Source organism: Polypterus senegalus, chromosome 7 (assembly GCF_016835505.1).
Source record: "Polypterus senegalus isolate Bchr_013 chromosome 7, ASM1683550v1, whole genome shotgun sequence".
In the NCBI taxonomy this organism is placed as follows: Eukaryota; Metazoa; Chordata; class Cladistia; order Polypteriformes; family Polypteridae; genus Polypterus; species Polypterus senegalus.
This window is the reverse complement of record NC_053160.1, coordinates 54,825,162-54,845,631: the sequence shown is the minus strand read 5'-3', so window position 1 is coordinate 54,845,631 and position 20,470 is coordinate 54,825,162. Positions and strand designations below refer to the sequence as shown.

The 20,470-nt window shown below is 36.1% G+C and overlaps 1 protein-coding gene across 6 annotated transcripts in view; it reads left to right on the top strand.

Annotated features, from left to right (window-relative positions):
• mast4 (microtubule associated serine/threonine kinase family member 4) overlaps positions 1-20,470 on the top strand; it is a 454,258-nt gene that overhangs the window by 407,677 nt on the left and 26,111 nt on the right. For all 6 annotated transcript variants that reach the window (XM_039758648.1, XM_039758649.1, XM_039758651.1 and 3 more), the window contains 6 exons: positions 1,578-1,669; positions 2,373-2,581; positions 2,871-3,009; positions 4,458-4,590; positions 14,835-15,000; positions 17,982-18,083. In XM_039758648.1, the coding sequence (XP_039614582.1) occupies positions 1,578-1,669; positions 2,373-2,581; positions 2,871-3,009; positions 4,458-4,590; positions 14,835-15,000; positions 17,982-18,083 (841 nt within the window). The remainder of the gene's footprint in view (positions 1-1,577; positions 1,670-2,372; positions 2,582-2,870; positions 3,010-4,457; positions 4,591-14,834; positions 15,001-17,981; positions 18,084-20,470) is intronic.

Sequence of the window (20,470 nt, the reverse complement as noted above, 5' to 3'; positions counted from 1 at the left end):
ATTGAATAATAGGTCATTATTGTCATATGCATTGTCTACTTTATTCCCTGTAATAATTTAAATAATTTTACTAAATTCAGTAAACTTCATGAAATTGTGTTAAAATGCTCTGGATTTTTATTCATTTATTGCTACAAATAATACTTTTTAATGTAAAGTGAAAGTTTCATTTATGAATTAACAAGTTGTTAATACACTAATTATAGAATATTTTTTCTAATTTAGTTGATCATTATATTTTTTTACTACCACCAGTTATTCTAGTATACCTCTAGTCAGTCAGTCATTTTCCAACCCACTATATCCTAACACAGGGTCACGGGGTCTGCTGGAGCCAATCCCAGCCAGCCAAGGGCACAAGGCAGGAACAAATCCAGCTCGCCAGCCCACAGCAGGGCACACACACACACACATCCAAACACCAAGCACACACTAGGGATCACAAAATGCACCTAACCTGCATGTCTTTGGACTGTGGGAGGAAACCGGAGCACCCGGAGGAAACCCACGCAGAAACAGGGAGAACATGCAAACTCCACACAGGGATGACCTGGGAAGCGAACCCAGGTCTCCTTACTACGAGGCAGCAGCGCTACCACTGTGCCACCATGCTGCCCTATATCTCTTGTATGAATAGTAAATCTATGTATTGCAACTTTTCTTCAATATTCTTAACAAGCATATGGCATCATTTTTTTTGTTAACCACTCACATTTAGTGTTGAAAACATATGTGCAGTAAACTTTGTTAAACACAAGGCATTTTTTTGAAGAAGTTAATATTACCAAAACCAAGTTTGAACCCTACCCAAAATTACATTTAAAATGTAAATCTCACACTTCAAAAAAGATAAAACATACAATATTATTTGATAAAGATTTCTCACAATAGTTTTCCATAACAATAAATAAACAGTTATGATTTTTAGCAAATTGTAATAGGGAATTAAAAAACTATTGATTATCTATATTAAAACACAGCACACTTTAGTCTAAAATCAGGCAAATTTGAGTTTTAAATTCATTATAGAATAGACTTTGCTCATATTAAATATTCTATCTGAAAAAATGAATCTTTGAAAAACGTTTTGCACTATTTTAATTTTCTCAATGACACAGGTATAAAAAATTTCATAAATTATTCATTGTGATCTTGTGCCATCTCATAGGCCTAGATACCCAAATCTGACTCTTGGTCTGGTCATAACCTTTGTGGATGAAGTCTGTACATTCTCCTCATGCCTACAGTGTCTCCCCCCAAGGTTTCCTCCTAAATTCCAAAACTATGTATGTTTGGTTAATTTAATAAGTGAATGTGACATGTCTTAAGAGAAGAATATTTTTGTTCCTATCATATGCATGATGTTGTCTAATTAAGCTTAAGCTTCTTCACACTGATATACCTAAAAATCAAAGTCAAAGCTTGGATTTACTCATTGGCATTTCTAAATAATTTAGTACAGTGTACATTTTGTTATAGTGAAAAGCTATGTTTGGGATTTAAATGTGAGTTATATATTTTGTTCCATTATATAAGGAATAGTATTGTAACAAAATGTTATTGTCTTGTTTACACAGTCCCAAAGTTTGAGCAGCTCTCTGAAATCACAGCATAAGCCTTGTGAAAGTGATTTTAAGATGATTAAATTGATCAGTAATGGTGCATATGGGTAAGCTGTTTTAGTATTGTAAAATTATAGCAAGAAATCTGTATACAGTGGTATGATTTACAATTTTCATTCAAAACATAGGGAAGAATCAGTCAAACAACCTTGAAAATGCTGCACAAATTTAGAATGTGCAGTAACACTTCTATTACAGACATCTTGTGAGCTATCTGACAAAAGTTATGAATATGACAAAGTTAATAATGATAATATTATTAAAAAATTAAAACAATTGTGCCAAATATTCTGGGCCATCAATCAGTCAGTCAATTAATCTTTATTTTATATACAGAACCACAATTACTTATTCTGAAAGACTGAAGATTATTTAAAAAATATATCTGTTTTCAAAAATAAATAGTATTTTCACTTTTTATCATGTATCTTGGTATCTTTTCAGCTATACTATAATAAAGTATAGCTGTTTTGACTATTGGGGTTACTCATTTATTGATGCTTAATTTTTTGTAAATCTTTAGGAAGTCCTCTTTTCAAACTTATACTGGCAAGTGGTAATTGCATAAGTTCAATAATGTTTGATGAACTTGCCTATTGTATGCTTTAAATTAAAAAAAAAAGTTTTGTTTGGTTTTTTTTTTAATAAGGCAGGGGGTGCTTTTCACTTGAGAAAGAAACTGATAACTGAAAAATGTAATATTGATGTTATATAAAATATTCCTTACCATTTGTATTTTGTGCATTTTAGAGCTGTATATTTGGTACGTCATAAGGAGTCAAAACAGAGGTTTGCAATGAAGAAAATCAACAAGCAGAACTTGATTTTACGAAATCAGATCCAGCAAGCCTTTGTTGAGCGAGACATCTTGACTTTTGCAGAAAATCCATTTGTTGTGAGCATGTACTGCTCATTTGAAACAAAACGACATTTATGCATGGTCATGGAATATGTTGAAGGTAGAGAATTGTTTGTGTTTTGCTATTAAGCCTAACTTGTGGTATTTCATAAAACTAGAAAATACTGTAGTGATGAAATGCTGATTTATATATATCTATTACAAAGTCTTGCTAGTTATTAGTCATGGAAGGTAATATTTACTGCATTGTATAATATAAACATACATTTAATTGATGTACAAATGCTACGTTTGAGACTGTACTTTGATGAAGACCTGCCCGTCTGTTTTTCTGTAAACAAATGTGCAGTGAAAGAAATGTTAAATATTATATATGTAATTTGTAACAGGAGGAGACTGTGCTACTTTATTGAAGAACATAGGCCCACTGCCAGTGGACATGGCAAGAATGTATTTTGCTGAGACTGTTCTTGCTTTGGAATACCTTCATAATTATGGCATAGTCCACAGGGACTTGAAACCGGACAAGTAAGTATATTAAGCATGTATTTTTTAGTGCTGCACATAATGAATATGGAAAAGACAGCATAATTATTATTTGTTTGTTTGTGTGTTTAAATGATGAAAGCACAGTTTTATTTCTTTATATTTATAAATAAGTTGAGCATTGTTGATAACATCAGTCAGCCATATATATTGTTTAAATGTAAAGGATTCCGGTCATTAACTCAAAATTATTCCTCTTTTTAATTTTATCTGCACCATGCTTCCCTCCAGTCAAATATTAGTCAGGGGTCTTCCTTTTTTGTGTGGAAAACAAAAAAAAATGCTACCCATGACAAGTGGGGAAAAAGAGTGTCATTACCTGATTTAGAATTGTATCATTGAGCATTCATGATTTTTTCAGGTTAGTAGTTAGATTGCTTCACCAACAAACCCATAAATTCTTGCTTCCTAATGAATATAAGTTGGTTTACTCCCATTCTTTCTTTGTTTTTCCATTGGTCACTCTCAAATTGAAATCACATCACCCAAAACGTTGTCCCCTAATTTCCTTACTATAAGAGCACAATATCGGTTTGAAAGCATTCCTACATAGATTTCTTTCATCATTAGATACTTTAATTATGTGAGTACTCTATCTCCTTCCTATCCTGGCCCTATCAGGATATTAGTCTAATTGTAGACATTACAGATGGCACTGGCCATGGGATATTCTGGTGACTTCAGTTCTTTTTAATTTGTCTAGGTCCGATTTTCCCCATTTAAAACTTGTTACCTCTCTGTTTGATGCCTTTAATAAAGCTGCATAAATGTGCTTGCCATCATGATAGAGTGAACGTATCTGTTCTCTTCCTTTTCTTATAACACTTTATTTTTAAAAATACCTTTCTTTCCTCTAAAATCACCTTTGCATTTTGCTAGTCAACACTAGAAAGAAAGAAAGAAAGAAAGAGAACGAACGAACAAACTTATCCCCATGGGAAACTTTGGCTTTTTACAGAAGCTAATAAATAAATAAATATACACCCTTAATTTGACCTGAACACACACCAGATTGACTATAAAGCAAAAAAATTGAAAGGAAACAAAAGTTCTGACTTAGCTGTTGCAGTCAAAGTGAGGTATTATGCAGATGTATTGCTGTTGGTCTAAATGAGCTCCAGTGGTGTTCTTGGCACACATAATGCTGAATGATTTTTTGGCTGAAAGTACTCATATTAATGTGTCAGAGAGAGGATATGCAGCATTGTTCTTCATGGCAGTGAGGTTTGTTGTAATTATCTTCTTCACTAGACCCTTACCCTTTTAATTAACTTGTGATCTTACCAGGACAGCACACCACAGCATAGAAAATCACACAAAAAAGCAAGTATTAAAAAGTTTGTTTTGAAAGTGTGGATTGAGAACTAATTGAATGCACGTTACACAGTTATTACTCTTGATATTCCCTTTTCTTTTTTGTGTCTCTTTAGTCTTCTTGTAACATTAATGGGCCACATCAAGCTTACTGACTTTGGGCTGTCAAAGGTGGGATTAATGAACATGACAACGAACCTGTATGAGGGCCATGTTGGAAAGGACACTAGAGAATTTTTAGATAAACAGGTATGCTGGATTTCTACTGTTCATCAGTTGTTGTAACCTATTACTATAATGTGATGTTCCATTAAACAAATACTGGAGGTTGCACTGTTACTCCGTTTTCCTAATAAATACTGCTACTATAATTCACAATTAATACCTACCATCAGAGAATGTATATTAATGAGTGTAAACTACAGTAATGTTAGGATAGCCATATGTTCAACTTAATAAAAGAAATACAAAACAAAGTACAGTGGAACCTCGGTTCACGACCATAATTCGTTCCAAACCTCTGGTCATAAAACCGATTTAGTTGTGAACCGAATCAGTTTCCCCCATAGGATTGTATGTAAATACAATTAACCCGTTCCAGACCGTACAAACTGTATATAAATATATTTTTTTTAAAGATTAAGCACAAATATAGTTAATTACACCATAGAATGCACAGTGTAATAGTAAACTAATGTAAAAACATTAAATAACACTGACACAAAACACCCAGGCTCCCTCCTCAGCTGCACGCGCAGGCTCGCTCACTCTCAGCAGCAGGCACTCCCCTCTCTCTCTCTCTCTCTCTCTCTCTCTCTCTCTGTCTCAGCAACACGTACCCTCTCCCTCTCAGCAGCACACAAGCCCACACGCGCACTTGCTCGCTCTCTTTCTCTCAGCAGCACGCGCTCTCTCTCTCTTCCTCTCTGCAACATGGCAGCAGTTCGCGCTATAGGCTTGCAAGCCGATCGCTGTATAAACACCTTATTTTAATGAGTTTTAAGCGAAATTGGGTTAGTGGGAAGGAACATTTGAACAAATCCGAACTTTATTTAAAAACCAACCACAAGCAACCAAGAAAATAACATTACAGGAGTTTGCGATATAGCCTTGCAACCGATCGCTGTATTTTTTAATGAGTTTTAAGCACAGGGGAAAAAAAATGAACATTTGAAAAAAGTGAAAAGTAACATAGCAACAATTCACGCTACGAACCGAAAAATGAACATTTGAAAAATCCGTAATACAAAAACTAATCCTAAACCACCAATAAAACTAACCTTGCATTAGTCGAGTTCTGGCATGAAGTGAGGAGGAACTTGGTGGAGAGGAGGTTACAGTTTTGAGGGAGAGTCTGGCTCCGCGATGGAGGGATGTTTTCCTTCAGGTGTTTTCTCTCATGTGATTTCTTGGGTTTCTGGTGTTTTTAGCTGGTCGGAGCGAAAGCCTCATGCAGCCATTCCAAAAACAAAGTCCTTGTGACCCAACCCTTCGTGTTTGCCCTCCACATCACTGGCAGTCTGGCTTTGTTTTCATTGTGCTGCTTAAAAGCACGAGGGTTCTCAGATTGGTAAATGAGTCAACTGGTAAACAGTTTTTCCACCTCTTCCAGCACTTGAGGTCTCTGCCTGGTTAACACTGTAACTCCTTTTGCAACATCAGCTGCTTTAATAGATTCTTTCTGCTTTAGAATAGTCGAAATCATAGGTTTTGACTTCTTGTACTCGGCGGCAAGATCAGTAAACACGAATGCCACGCTCAATACTTTTCAATAATTTCTTTCTTTACTTCGATTTCAATTTTCTGCAAAACTTTCTTCTCACCACTCTTCACTTGCTTAGAAGCCATGGCTAACTGCAAAAGCACACAAAATACTGTAGAGCACAAAGAGATCACAGATAAAGCACGCACGTCTGACTGAGAACAATGAACAGGCAGCGGCTCAACACGTGCTTAAATACAGTAATCGGCGTGTATGAACCGGAAGGGAAATGAAATAAAGCACAAAGAGTTCACAGCGAAAGCATGCACGCATGTGCATGCACGCACGTCTGACCGAGAACTATGCAACACGTGCGGAAATCATCAGCGTGCACAAACCGAAAGGGAAACTGGCTTGTTCATATACCGAGTGTGTGGTCATGAACCGAGGCAAAAGTTTGGCGAACTTTTTGGTTGTAAACCGAGTTGTATGTGTACCGAGACGTTCATGAACCGAGGTTCCACTGTATATTTTAAAAAATCATAGTTTATTGTTAGGCTTAAAATATAATTAAAACTTACCTTTCTATCATTTGTTTGGAGAATCCTTTCAGAAAAAAACTCAATCCTAATACCTTTTGGTGTCTATATAGCACCTTGAGCGGAGGGAAACATACTATATAAATATAATGTATTATTATTATTATTATTATTATATGCATGAGATTAAACATCAATGTTTATTTCCACAGAATTGTAAATGACTTAGAATGTGTGAAGTGACTAGTCTCAACACAATATTATGTTAAGTTCAACATATAAAGCTGAAACTTTAACCTTTTTTATTATCAAAAACACTTTTATTCACCCGGTATATTCATGATGCTCATGTTTCACCACAGTGTGTATCTCTCACTGTTACCTATATCACTCTCTCTTTGTTTTCCATTTGTCAGTACCCACATATTTATTAAGTCATACACTTTGGTTAACTCTTTATCACTCATTAAACTGTGCAGAGTAATGCATGTCTTTACATTTTCAATCAGACGTTTCTAATCTTCTTTTGATTTGTTATATCATTGGCTGTATCATCTCCAAAGGGTTGTCTGCAATTGCAAAACATACATGATAATGCAGTTGCATCTTAGGTTATTTATTTATTTTCTACTCTCACTGTTTTTTCTAATCATACAACTTTTAAAGATATTTCATTGATATTTGCAAATACAGTATAATTTGTCTTCTGTTTGAAATGGTGCAATTTTCTTTTGTTTTAACCCATCCATCCATCCATTATCCAATCCACTATATCCTAACTACAGGGTCAAGGGGGTCTGCTGGAACCAATCCCAGCCAACACAGGGCGCAAGGCAGGAAACAAACCCCGGGCAGGGTGCCAGCCCACCACAGTGTTTTAACCCAGTTCTCACATTTCTATATAATTATTTTAATTCATGTTTATGTTGCATCTACTGTGAAAATTGGGATGGTGTGATGGCACAATGGTTTGTACTGCTGTCTCTCAGATCTAGAATCCTAGATTTGATTTGCATGCCCAGTTATAGCGGGTCTGGACTTTGCACATTATCCTTGTGTCTGCATAAATTCTCTTGTACTCCAGCTTTACAATCACATTCCTGAAGAAATTTGGATAGTTAAACTGGTGAACCTAAGTCAAGGAGGGTGCAAGAGTGGTCTCTGCAGTGCACTTGTGTTGTTGTCTGGAGTTTGTTCTTGTCTAGCACCAAATGCTGCTAGGATTGGCTCTAGCAGTCATGAGTTGGAATAAGGAAAATTAGTGAATGTTAATTTATCTTGTATTGTGATAATTTGGTTTCATTCACTACAGAAAAATTAAAAGTGGAATGTATAGTGCTTATGATATTTGGTCAGTGGAATAAAACCAGTATCATTCAGTACAAAACAATGTATGCATTCAAGAGTAATTGATATCTGAATATTTTAACTCTAATGTAACCTTACCCTACCCAACAGCTTTACTTATAACACCCCCCATTGAATGGAAAATATATGTAAAAAGAACAAACACATTTAGCAAACTTGTAGTTTATAAACTAGGCTTTCACTGCTCAAACACCCTTTCATCAGAATACAGTACTGGGGTTTTAATTCTTAATACACAAAGAGCCAATCAGTACAATTCCTAATGACTTAAACAATACAAGGCAAATGTACATGAGACACCTTTATTTTGGACCAGTTATGTAACAGATCAAAAAATGAAGTCAATTACTTTATCCTAAATCTTGGGGTACCATGGTCAAGCCTTCCATTATGCATATGTTATATAGCTGTGCAACTTGAATTCTGAATTTTTGCTATGCATTGCTTAGGAGATGCACACTCCGTGTGGACAACGGCCAATACAGAACTTGTGGCTTTGCATACTCACTAATTCACCATTGAGATGTGCATATAACTGTCAATGTGGTTTTATATACAGGGAAAACAATCATATTACCTTTCTGAAATTGCTGTGGTTTTTAAAGAGTAAGATAATAGTACCAGGAAGTATGTCTGAAAGCTGAGAAGTCTTGTAGTTCTGTTAAGGAATATTTGTGTTTTCATGTCATCTACTGTTTGAATGTTTGTCAGCAGGGAGGAGAACACTATTACATTTCAAAACACTATCTTTAACTGTGTTTATGGGCAGGCACTCATCGTCCGTGAAAGAACACCTGTCTAAATTTATTAGATATACTGTACCATGTGTTGCAAGCTGTGACAGATCCTTGTAATAGTAAAAAAGTTTGTTGCACATTCTCAAAAATGAGAAATGTCTGTTACAACTAATGAGTAAAAGCTTAAGCTGGACAAGTTTTTGGAAGTGATGTTTTAAATCTGTGTATTTGATCCTCTGTAATATTGAGGAAATTAACCATTCTTTACAATTTCACAAAAACATCTTACATAGAAAGACTTTATTTGGCACATTCGTAGTGCAAAATACAAATGGTTTATTTTGGATTTGTCAGTTTTGTTTCTTAAGGTTAGAGTTGTTTTAATTGTATGCATCCTTTGTTTTATAGCCTTAAAAATCTCGTTGATAAATCTTTTGAAGTCTCTGAAAAATTTGTTTCAGTCTGCATCCCTTATGTTTTACAACGTATTATTATTTTTTTTATTATTTTATCGTAAGTTACCTAATGCTGAGATCTTATTAATTTTTGTTTTTTAATGTTCAGTTTTTTTTTGATCAACCATTGAATTACTTGACTGAAGCTAAATAAACTTTTAGGTTTTTGATCTTAATCAATAGTATATCTTACTCTGTCCTTCTAGTGTACTTGTAAATTGAACAAGTTTGGCATTTCTAACTTAACATAAATGTTAGGCTTTATAAGAAAACAATCTCTCATTTTATTTGCATTCTTTATTATTTTACTTTGCGAGAAAGTGGCTTACATGCAGTAGTATATCATTCAGAGTACCCAATTCCTTCAAAGTAAGATTATCAACCCCATAATTTAAATCTTGTTTTCTATTGTATATCACCTTTTGGTTACCATTACTGCCTTATAAATCCAGTGTCTTGGGTGAATACTGTGCCAAGTCATTGTTAACATCAAAACTGCATGTTGTTCCTATGTTTGTATGAGTTTTCCTCCACATGTCTACAAACTTGCAGACTTGCAATGTTCCATATTGACTCTGTGAGTGCAGTTTTAGGTGTGTGCATGAGTGGGTCCTGCAGTGGACTGGTATTCCTGTCTTGTGCTTAATGCTCCTGTGATAGGCTTGCAAAGTGCAGATGCCTGAATTTGATTAAGCAGGTTTGACAGTGTTGTGTTATATTTATCACTTTTCTCCATCTGCACTGTCAGAAAGCAATTGATAATATTCCACTTAAAAATAAATCACACTGTATTTACATCCTCCCAATTCCAGACACTGTTTTCTTTTTAATCCTGTTTTTTTTTTAAATGGTGAACTACAGTCTGTTGCAGCAATGCATGTCAGAGAGTATTGCTGCATGAAATAGAGTGTTACAAGACATGTTCACACATACATTCATATTTACTCATACTAGACAGTAATCCAACATGCATATTTTTGGAGTGTGGGATGAAAGTGAGGTTCTTTTACAAAATATCTAGGTAAACAAAGAATATGCACACAGCATACAGGTTATAAAAAGATCTAGAAAAAGAGCTAGCTTATCAACAGGAGCTGATAAAGTTGTCAGAATATACACTTAAATTAGAATCATATACTAAGGAGTACATGTACACAAGGGGAAATTAAACTCTTATATCTGTTTTAATTTAAACATTTATGAATGGTAGTGGATTCATCTGGTATAGATAAGTATGGAGAGATTATATTCATGATTATTTAATGCAATTGTGATGAGCCATCCTGAATAATGTAAGCAAATTGAGTCTTTTTAGATGTTATCAACATTTGTAGTCATTTGGTACAGTTATCATTTAACATACATGTTTTAAAAGATGTAAGTAAGTAATTTTACTTGCATTATAAACATGAGACTGGATTATGCAGAATATAGTGCTAATGCACATAAAAGCAGTGTTTTTTCTGTTCATTTCTATAAAGCTAAGCACAGCTGTCAGCATTGCCAAAAACAGAAGTGGTCTTCACTACTCACATTATACAGCTGTTGCTAACAGAAGTCTCCCACAAATGAAGTCTTTTTAGTTGTTTTAAATAAGATATGCTGTAGATATGATAAAAAGGAAAATGTTTTGTTCAACTGTAATGTTTACAAATTGTGATGCCCTGGTGCCTGTAGCCATGGGTGTATTGCATTTACTGGGACATTGATAGTGAGCCAGTGGCAAGGGAAGAGAAAGAGTTGATGTATAATCAGTGAAGTTTGTTAAAGTTGGGTTTAATAAAGTATCTATCTATCTATCTATCTATCTATCTATCTATCTATCTATCTATCTATCTATCTAAAGAGCAAGGGTGCAAAAAGTGCTGTGCTAATGAATAAGTAAAACCTTTTAAAAATCAGCAATAAAATTCTTCTCACAAGCAGAAGTAAAAAAGCCACAAACTCATCAGGAGTTTAAAACATGAACAAGTCATTGCAATAGAAAAAGCTTTTTTTCTCCTCAAACAAGCACCCAGTAACAGACTTTCACCCTGAGCTGTCACCATCCTTCCTCTTTCCAGGCCCTGTGGAATGTTAGGCAAAGATCAAAGCGACATCACCATCATCTTCTTCGCAGCATTGCCACACAACATTCCATCTCCCATTATCTCTTTCCATTCCATTCATGTCCTTGATTCTTCGTTACACCATCAAACGTAAATCAACAGGTCCTGATCTACTTTGTCAAGCCATTTCATGAATGTCTCAAACACCAGGTGCTTGACACTGAACATACTGCTCCCCATGTTCCCGCTTCTACCTCTGCCATTTTCTTGTTAGGGCTAATTAACGCTAACCCCTCAGTCAATTTCTGTGACGCATGGGGTTGTGCACCAATTAGCCCTAGCTGATGAAGTCCAATTCATACTGTCGTGTTGAACACTCATCCTGACAAGTAATGATACTGGAAAAACAAAAAGCTGACAGAGATATTACAGCACCATCTAGTAAAACATCATTTACACATACTTGTTTCCCCAATACTTACATTCTATACAGATGCACTTTATTTTGGACACTAAACCCAAAAAACATTATTTGGCAAAGGAAAAAAAAGCACAAGGTACTCTAGTCCAATTGCCCATCCTCTCTTCCATCTTTTTCCCAGATGTGCAATATCTGCTTGAATCCCAGATCCGAACAGTGGTTCATCCCCAGTTATTGACTACCTGTATAAAGGAATATGTAAGGAGCCATTGGCTGCAGGTACTGGGACATCACAATATGGTGGCAATGGGAGGATGGATTAGTGTCAGTGAGGGATTAGGAGTCAAAGACAACAGCAAGAGAATGAGATGTAACTGGGGAAATGGAACCCATGTACTCCAGCCTGGATGGACAGAAAAATAATGGACTTTGAATGGATTATTTATTTATTTATTTATTGGTTGTTTTATTTTAAAAGTTCATATTATATTAATGTCATTGAGGTTTTTAGAAGGTTTAGGAGAATTGGCAGTATTGTGGTTTTAGTGAGTGGGTATGAGAAACACACCACAGACTTTGGCTTCCAGATTCACACTGGTTGGTCTGAAAGTGCATCCCTCCCATGTGAACTGGAAGTTTATTGGGGGTGGCATGTGGTGAAACATGTCCAGAGCCTGTGGTGGATCTGAGCAGGTGCAGTACATTGTTTAATAGTGCAGCTCAGACTTTGTGAGTGTAGGTGTATGCGGGAGGAAAGCTGTGTTAAATGGCACAGCCATCCCTCATTAGCCCTTCATGGTTTAGTATGGAATTTTAGCACAGTATTTTTACAGTAAGTCGATATAGATATATATTACAATGTAAATCAAATCACTATTTCTTTCAAGCTTAAATGTCTCTTTTTACTCCTAAGTGTGATGTGAAGATATTGTAAGATTAATTTGGCGTTAAATATTATTTATTTTCTGTCAGAAGTTGAACATGACAAAGGTACTGTGGAAGATTATACAACTGCTTTTCAAATAAATAAAACAGGCATATCTAATCAACTACACTCTTAATTCTGACCATTTAAAATCTCCCAAGTGTTACAGAAGAACACAAACAAAATGCACAACTGAATTCTTTGGTCAATTCCAAACCATTAAAATAGTACATAATACAAAGTAAAAAGCCTCAATTATAACCAGTCAAAAGCTTTCTGGTTTTACAGGAGAACGCACAAAATTTGATTAACTCCAAATAAATAAAATAAAATCTTAATTCTAAAATCTTAAATCTAAAACTAAAATCTTAAAAGTTTTCAAGTTTTACTGGAGAACACAAAGTACATTCTTGGTCAGTTCCAAATACATAAAATAGGTATTGGTAAAAAAAAATAGAAATCTCAAAAAACTACCTCTATACTGTATGTTTTCATTTGTAGATTTAAACTGTTTTAAATGGTTGGAAAACAAACCCAAAAATAAATAGACAAAAAACATTCTGTATATATCCTCAGTACAAATTAAAGCAGCTTTTAAATGTAAATGAAGGAGAGCATAAAAAAACTGACATAGTCACTCATTTGTGGTCAGTTTATGCTCCATGGCAAAAAAAAAAAGAAATCCCCATTAGTGCGGCATTTTCTCAGGTCTGGGACTGTAAAGTCTTGCATTGTGTGTGCTCTAAATATAGCACTACTTCAGATGGTACAAAAGATTAGTGGTATTACCTGTCTTTGTGGGTACATGCTTTCAACACAGTTTGCAGTGCTTCTTGTCAGACTTGCTGGGTCCATTGGGGCGTCTCCTTTGGTAGCACTGATTTTTTTTGGATTTTCATTTACATTTTCTGTTGTTATTTTCTCTTTTATGTGACTCCCACTCCTTACGCAATCCTTATGTGCAGCTGCTGCAACCCAAACATTAGCATGTGTGCTGCTGCAAGCTCCATGCTGTGTGCATCAACCCAACCTGACAAGGCTGTAACTCTTTTCCAGGCACATGATTGGTTCGGAACAACGCTATTCTCATTATCATTAGCTTTCATATTGTCTTTCAAAACATGGATGAAATGAGTTCTACCATCCATGTCTTATGTTATGGACACTGTTTGCTATTTGTTTTGCTGTGAATAAATACAGAACACACCTTAAAACTTGTGCCCTCACTTGCACTAGTTCATCCTCGGTTATTATCATCATTGTCTTGGAAGACAAAGGAGTACAATGGCTGTAGGTCCCTGGAGCATCACACAAGTGAGATTCTCACTTTGCTCATGACCACTCAGACTGCATATCTTATCTTTATGAGTTTGCAGTATCTTTCTTGGCTCTCAAGCTCATCAGACCACTTTAGGAACTTCTCCAGTTTTTCCTTGTTATACTCTATTAGACCTGTTATCATAGGGAGCAAATTATTAAGTTATGAACAAATTTCTTACAATGGCCAACAACTGTCATACAAGGAAAGCACAAGAAGCTCTCTCTTTATTGTGGATCGAACATCTTTGCTGAGTGGAATGTGTTGACTTAATTGTGAATTCATCCAGATAAGACACGAAATGTCTGCTTCTTGGATATCATTTTTTCACAACTTCATTCCTCCTTTTTGTACTTTGTAGGCAACATCTGTCAGGGATGTACTGAAGACTACATTAAATCAATGAACGTGGGTCTTCTGTTTTTATCTGTTAAAGCTAAAAGTTCATGGTTTATCCATGAGCCATACCTATCCTAAAAGCACTTCATCCTATGTTTACATACTGTACAGCTGCAGCAGAATTCATATCCTCATTAACCTTCTGGTCTCTTTATTCTAAGACAAACTTGTGACATCATATTATGTGCTTTTTGCTGGATCTGTAACTTGTGTGTCATCTTTAATTGAATAATACTTACAATTATGCACAAGGCAATTGTTTTACTTCTGTTCATTAACTAATGCACTTTGCTGAGAGATATCTGTAGTCACATAACATGGTGTTATGGCAATGACCTCACATCTAACGTTAATTATTTTCTTCCTGAACAATATAACAGCTACAGTGACCTAGTTAAAGATGTTGCATCTCTCTGTTACACTGTAATAAACTATATTTATTATTTTGTAAAGATGTGTCATTTCTCTTATTTTAATATATAATAATGTAATATATATTATTAATGTAAGTATTGCTGAAATCATAACTATTTTTGTTTATAATAATGTGAATATCTGCACATCATGATTTTGTGTTTTAGGTTTGTGGAACCCCAGAATATATTGCACCAGAAGTCATTCTGAGGCAGGGGTATGGCAAACCAGTGGACTGGTGGGCAATGGGAATTATTTTGTATGAGTTTCTGGTGGGGCTAGTGCCATTCTTTGCCCAGACTCCAGAGGATCTTTTTGGACAAGTTATAAGTGGCAAGTATTTATTGTCCTTATACTGCATGCCCATTATGACAATTTTGCAGTAAAGTATATTAAACTTACATTTACACAAATAGAAGTTTCCAAATAACTCCAACTCTAAATTCCATATATATATATATATATATATATATATATATATATATATATATATATATATATATATATATATATATACATATATATTATTTGTGTCCTGCTACTAACATGGAACATTGCTGAACAGTAACTTATGTACAAGTCCCTTATGTTCCTCTTTTAATACCTGAAGCTACTTTTCAGCATCTTTAATGATGACACACATTCATCTTTCCTTACTCCCTTTTTAGTTGTTTTACCTGTGGCTTTGTAATCATCAGTACCTTCTTTTAGAAATTTTTCTCAACTGCTAGTTATTTTTTTTTCTTATTCTATGCTTAAAGGTTAGAGAAATGTATTATATCATGTCAATGTTAAATACATATAGTGCCTCATAATAATTGATTTTTTTAATAAGAAATTATGAAACTCATTTTTGCTATGACTTTGGAAGCCTTGTGTCTGCTTTAAAAATACACTTATTAGATAATCAAATAATTAAAAAAAACTAGTAAATATCCAGAAGGTTAATATTATGTCTTTGAGCAAGTAGGCCAGAAGTAAATTGTGAGGGAGGAGGGTGAGGGTTAAGGTATTTTTAATTTAACATCTGTTCTTTCTGAATTTAAATTAAATAACTTCCCCAAACAGGCCTCTGGGCTGACTGTATGGTTAAAACAGGGTAGCAGCCAAGCTAACTGGTATTTAATTTGACTTCCCATCAGTCTTACCTGCTGTTTGCAGACTTCCCTGAACATTGCATAAATTCCCAGCTCTCTATTGCTCATCCCCTTAAATTGAGGGACTTAATGAAATTCCAATTATTTTTGCATAATGGTATGTTTCCGTAACTGCAGTGTGCAAGTCATGCATGAGGAATTTCATTATGTAAAGAATCAAATTTGTGTTGGCATTTTCATATGTAAGCTTTGAGCTACAGTATATTGGCTTCCAGTTGTTCATCTTAACCAGCTGAAATGCAGAGTGTGCTAAATACGTATTGAGCATAGATTACCCTTCAATTTTATGGGCTTTTTTTCTTTTAGTAGTTGTTACACAGCAAGGTTTTAAAGGGCAGGGGAATTGACTGGTAATTAAAGAAAACAGCTAGCACTTGGATATGCTGCCATTGCCTCAGGGTTCACATACATATTAATATTTCACTTCTAAATCTGATTAAATTTTGCACTACAAGCTGCTGGCTAGACAGTCATGGAAATAACTCAATTTTCTAATTGCTTAGCCTTACACATCCTGAGGCAATCTTTTGTAAGTGTATGCAAATACATACAAGTTTTGCTTTTTTTCTTCATAAAACTAAAGAGGATTTCATTCTTTTTTACTTTTTTTTTTTTATTCATTTGAGCGTATGTTTAGAAGGTTCACTAATGTTGTTGGCACTTTTCACAACAGCACTTGGCATTATACAAACGTCTGTTTACACTTAATTAATGCATAAGCTAAATATAAAAGAAAAAGATTCACTGTGCCTAGTGTCAACATCATTTAAATAAATCGTGAAAGAAAGCTTTAATAACTGCCACTTTTTAAAAATCAGAGTCTCCGTTTACAAGTTTTTTACTTAAGTTTTACTTTAAACTGTAATGCAGTGAGCAACTCAGGGAATTATTATAAACAAACCTTGTATCATGAAGACATTATGATGAAGTAAACAATAGTAACTTTATTAAGGTTTGGTTTTTTATAGTCCCTATTTTTGTTAACAAATTATTATAAGTAATATTGTAGCCAAGCTTTATTTTATGCAGCGCCTTTTACAGTTATTGCTATCACAGGATACTGCCTGGAAATCTAACATATTATAGTAAATATCTGAAAAGGGTGCTAGATAAATAAAATGTATTATTATTATTATTATTATTATTATTATTATTGAATAGTACCTTTGATTCTACAAAGGTAAACAAGATTACAGTTCATCCTAATAAATACTGTAGAGCTTTACAGTTCTTTCAGTAATTAAATAATTGTTTCCCCGAAGAAAAATTAAGTTAATATACTTTAGTAGAACTTTACTATAGTAATGGCTATACTACATAAGATCTTCATATGAGCCCTTATTTGTAGCTGCTCCCTTAACAGTGCAGCTGGAGTAATAGGTGCTAATATTGAGCCAGTGGGAAAATGTTTTAATACTTTTAATGCTTTTGTAAGGAGAACAATGCAGCTTTACTACAAAAACAATTCTATACCTCTCAATTTGGAAACATATCTCAGTATTTCAGACAACTGTAAACAATGTCATTATATAAAATACATTGAGCTGTTGAAGAAAAGGAATAGAAAAATAAGCAGTGAATGTATGCACACCTTAGTGTGTAGGTCTGTACAATACCTGCTGCTGCAGAATGATCATGTACTTTAAATAGTGTGTTATACAGCTGCTGTAACAAGAGAAGAGGATAAACAAGTACAGACAGCAAACTAAATTGCATGTGTTTAAGTATTTTAATAACCTGTTAATCATTGTAATAAACTAGCATTCTGGAAAAAAAATGCTGGCGACTAAATGAAAAATGAAATTGTTTCTAAAACAAACATATTGCACTGCTGTGTAATTCCTCATAAAAAATTAATCTGTGCTTTTAAGTAATGAAATTAAAATACAAAACTTTTTTCCATTTGTTTTTAAAATGCTCTTTCTTGTGCAGTGACATTTTCTATTGTACGCATTCTGCTAGCATTATACATTTTTTACAAACAAGCACTTGAATAATTTTAGACAATAGCTTTACTTTTTTAAATGTATTTTTCTGAAGTGTTACTTTAAACCTTAACATTAAAAGCTTACTTGGTACAGATTAATTAACTTCTTTTGCTGTGTTTTTGATGTTGCTTAATTCAGTACGTGTGTATATTTTTATGCTTGCAAACAGATGAAATCAATTGGCCCGAAGGTGAAGAAGCATTACCTCCAGATGCTCAAGAGCTGATCACATTATTGTTAAGACAAAACCCTTTAGAAAGGTTTGGGACAGGTAATAATACAATTTCAAACTCTTTTAAAAAGAATGTTTTACCCCAATCGCTTTTTCAGTTTTCAACTTGTGTTCATTATGTTCAACAACCACTAGTCAGTTTGCAAAGTCCTACTGCACTTCAAATCTTTAAGTATTTGGAAAATTGTGCTTTAGGAAAATGACTGTAGCAATATATATATGATTGCAAAGTTTACTCCAACACACTGTTTCATCTCCATATTCAAATTTATGTTTATGATAATACGGATAGACTATTTAGAAATCTGTCTCTAAATAGAAGATTTTAACATAGAGGAAAGGGATACCTAACTGAATATTATCTAATATATAATTTGAATTTGTAAAATGGACCTTTTCAGTTTAGCCTTGACATGGTGTTTTCATGCCTGCCTATGGCTGATTTGATCAGTCCTTTCTGCCAACATTTACTCCACAAGCAAAACAAAACAGGATAACAGATGTTAATAGAGCAGAAGGAATCAAATTTCCATGAATCTAGGCTTGCATAATGCTTCACTTTAACTGTAACTGCCAAGTCAGAAGTTTTTCATTCTTTATAATTTTAATTTTAATTAAAAAAGACTATGGGAGGGGCCAAGGAGGTCGGGTGCAGTGTGAGTTGGGTGGTGGCTAAAGGCGGGGACCTTGACAGTCCAATCCTCGGCTACAGAAGCTGGCTCTTGGGACATGGAATGTCACGTCTCTGAAAGGGAAGGACCCTGAGTTAGTGTGCGAGGTCGAGAAGTTCCGGCTAGATATAGTCGAGCTCACCTCGGTGCAGAGCTTGGACTCTGGAACCAATCTCCTTGAGAGGGGCTGGATTCTCTACCATTCTGGAGTTGCCCCCGGTGAGAGGTGCCAAGCGGGTGTGGGCATACGTATTGCCCCCCAACTTGGAGCCTGTTCATTGGGGTTTACCCCGGTGGATGAGAGGGTAGCCTCCCTCTGCCTTCGGGTGGGGGGACAGGTCCTAACTGTTGTTTGTGTGTATACGCCGAACAGCAGTCTGGAGTACCCACCCTTTTTGGAGGGGTTGCTAGAGGACATAGCTTCTAGGGACTCCCTTGTTCTGCTGGGAGACCTGGAAGAGCGTGATTGGGAAGAATGGCCCCCCCAATCTGAACCCGAGCGGTGCTTTGTTATTGGACTTCTGTGCTCATCACGGATTGTCCATAACGAACACCATGTTCAAACATCGGGGTGTTCATATGTGCACTTGGCACCAGGACACCCTAAGCCACAGTTCGATGATCAACTTTGTGGTCGTGTCGTCGGACTTGCGGCCAGATGTCTTGGATACACAGGTGAAGAGAGGGGCAGAGCTGTCAACTGATGATGAGTGAGTTGGCTTTGATGGTGGGGAAGGATGCCGTTCAGGCCTGGTAGGCCCAAACGTATTGTGAGGGTCTGCTGGGAACGTCTGACAGAGTCCCCTGTCAGAAGTAGCTTCAACTCCCACCTCTGGCAGAACTTCGATCACCTCCCAAGGGAGGTGGGGGACATTGAGTCCGAATGGGCCATGTTCCATGCCCCTATTGTTGAGGAGGCTGACCGGAGTTTTCGCCGTAAGGTGGTCGGTGCCTGTCGTGGTGGCAATCCCCGAACCCGTTGGTGGACACCAGCAGTGAGGGATGCCGTCAAGTAGAAGAAGGAGTTCTACAGGACCCTTTTGTCCTGTGGAACTCTGGAGGCAGCTAATAGGTACCGTTAGGCCAAGCGGAATGCGGCTTCGGTGATTGTTGAGGCAAAAACTTGATTGTGGGAGGAGTTTGGGGAGGCCATGGAGAACGACTTTCGGACGGCTTCAAGGAGATTCTAGTCCACCATCCGCCATCTCAGGAGGGGGAAGCAGTGCAGTATCAACACTGTGTATGGTGGGGATGTTGCGTTGCTGACTTTGACTTGGGACGTTGTGGGTCGCTGGGGGGAGTACTTCGAAGACCTCCTCAGTCCCAATAGCATGCCTTCCAATGAGGAAGCAGAGCCTGGGGACTCGGAGGTGAGCTCCCCCATCTCTGGGACTGAGGTCACCGAACTGGTCAAAAAACTCCTTGGTGGCAGGGACCCAGGGATGGATGAGATACGCCCAGAGTTCCTCAAGGCTCTGGATGTTGTAGGACTGTCTTGGTTGACACGCCTGTGCAACATTGTATGGACATCGGGGACAGTGCCTCTGGATTGGCAGACCGGGGTGGAGGTCCCCCTATTTAAGAAGGGGGACCGGAGGGTGTGTTCCAACTACAGAGGGTTCACACTCCTGGGGTCCTAGAGAGGAGGGTCCGTCGGATAGTCGAACCTCAGATTCAGGAGGAACAGTGTAGTTTTTGTCCTGGTTGTGGAACAGTGGACCAGCTCTACACCCTTAACAGGATCCTGGAGGGTGC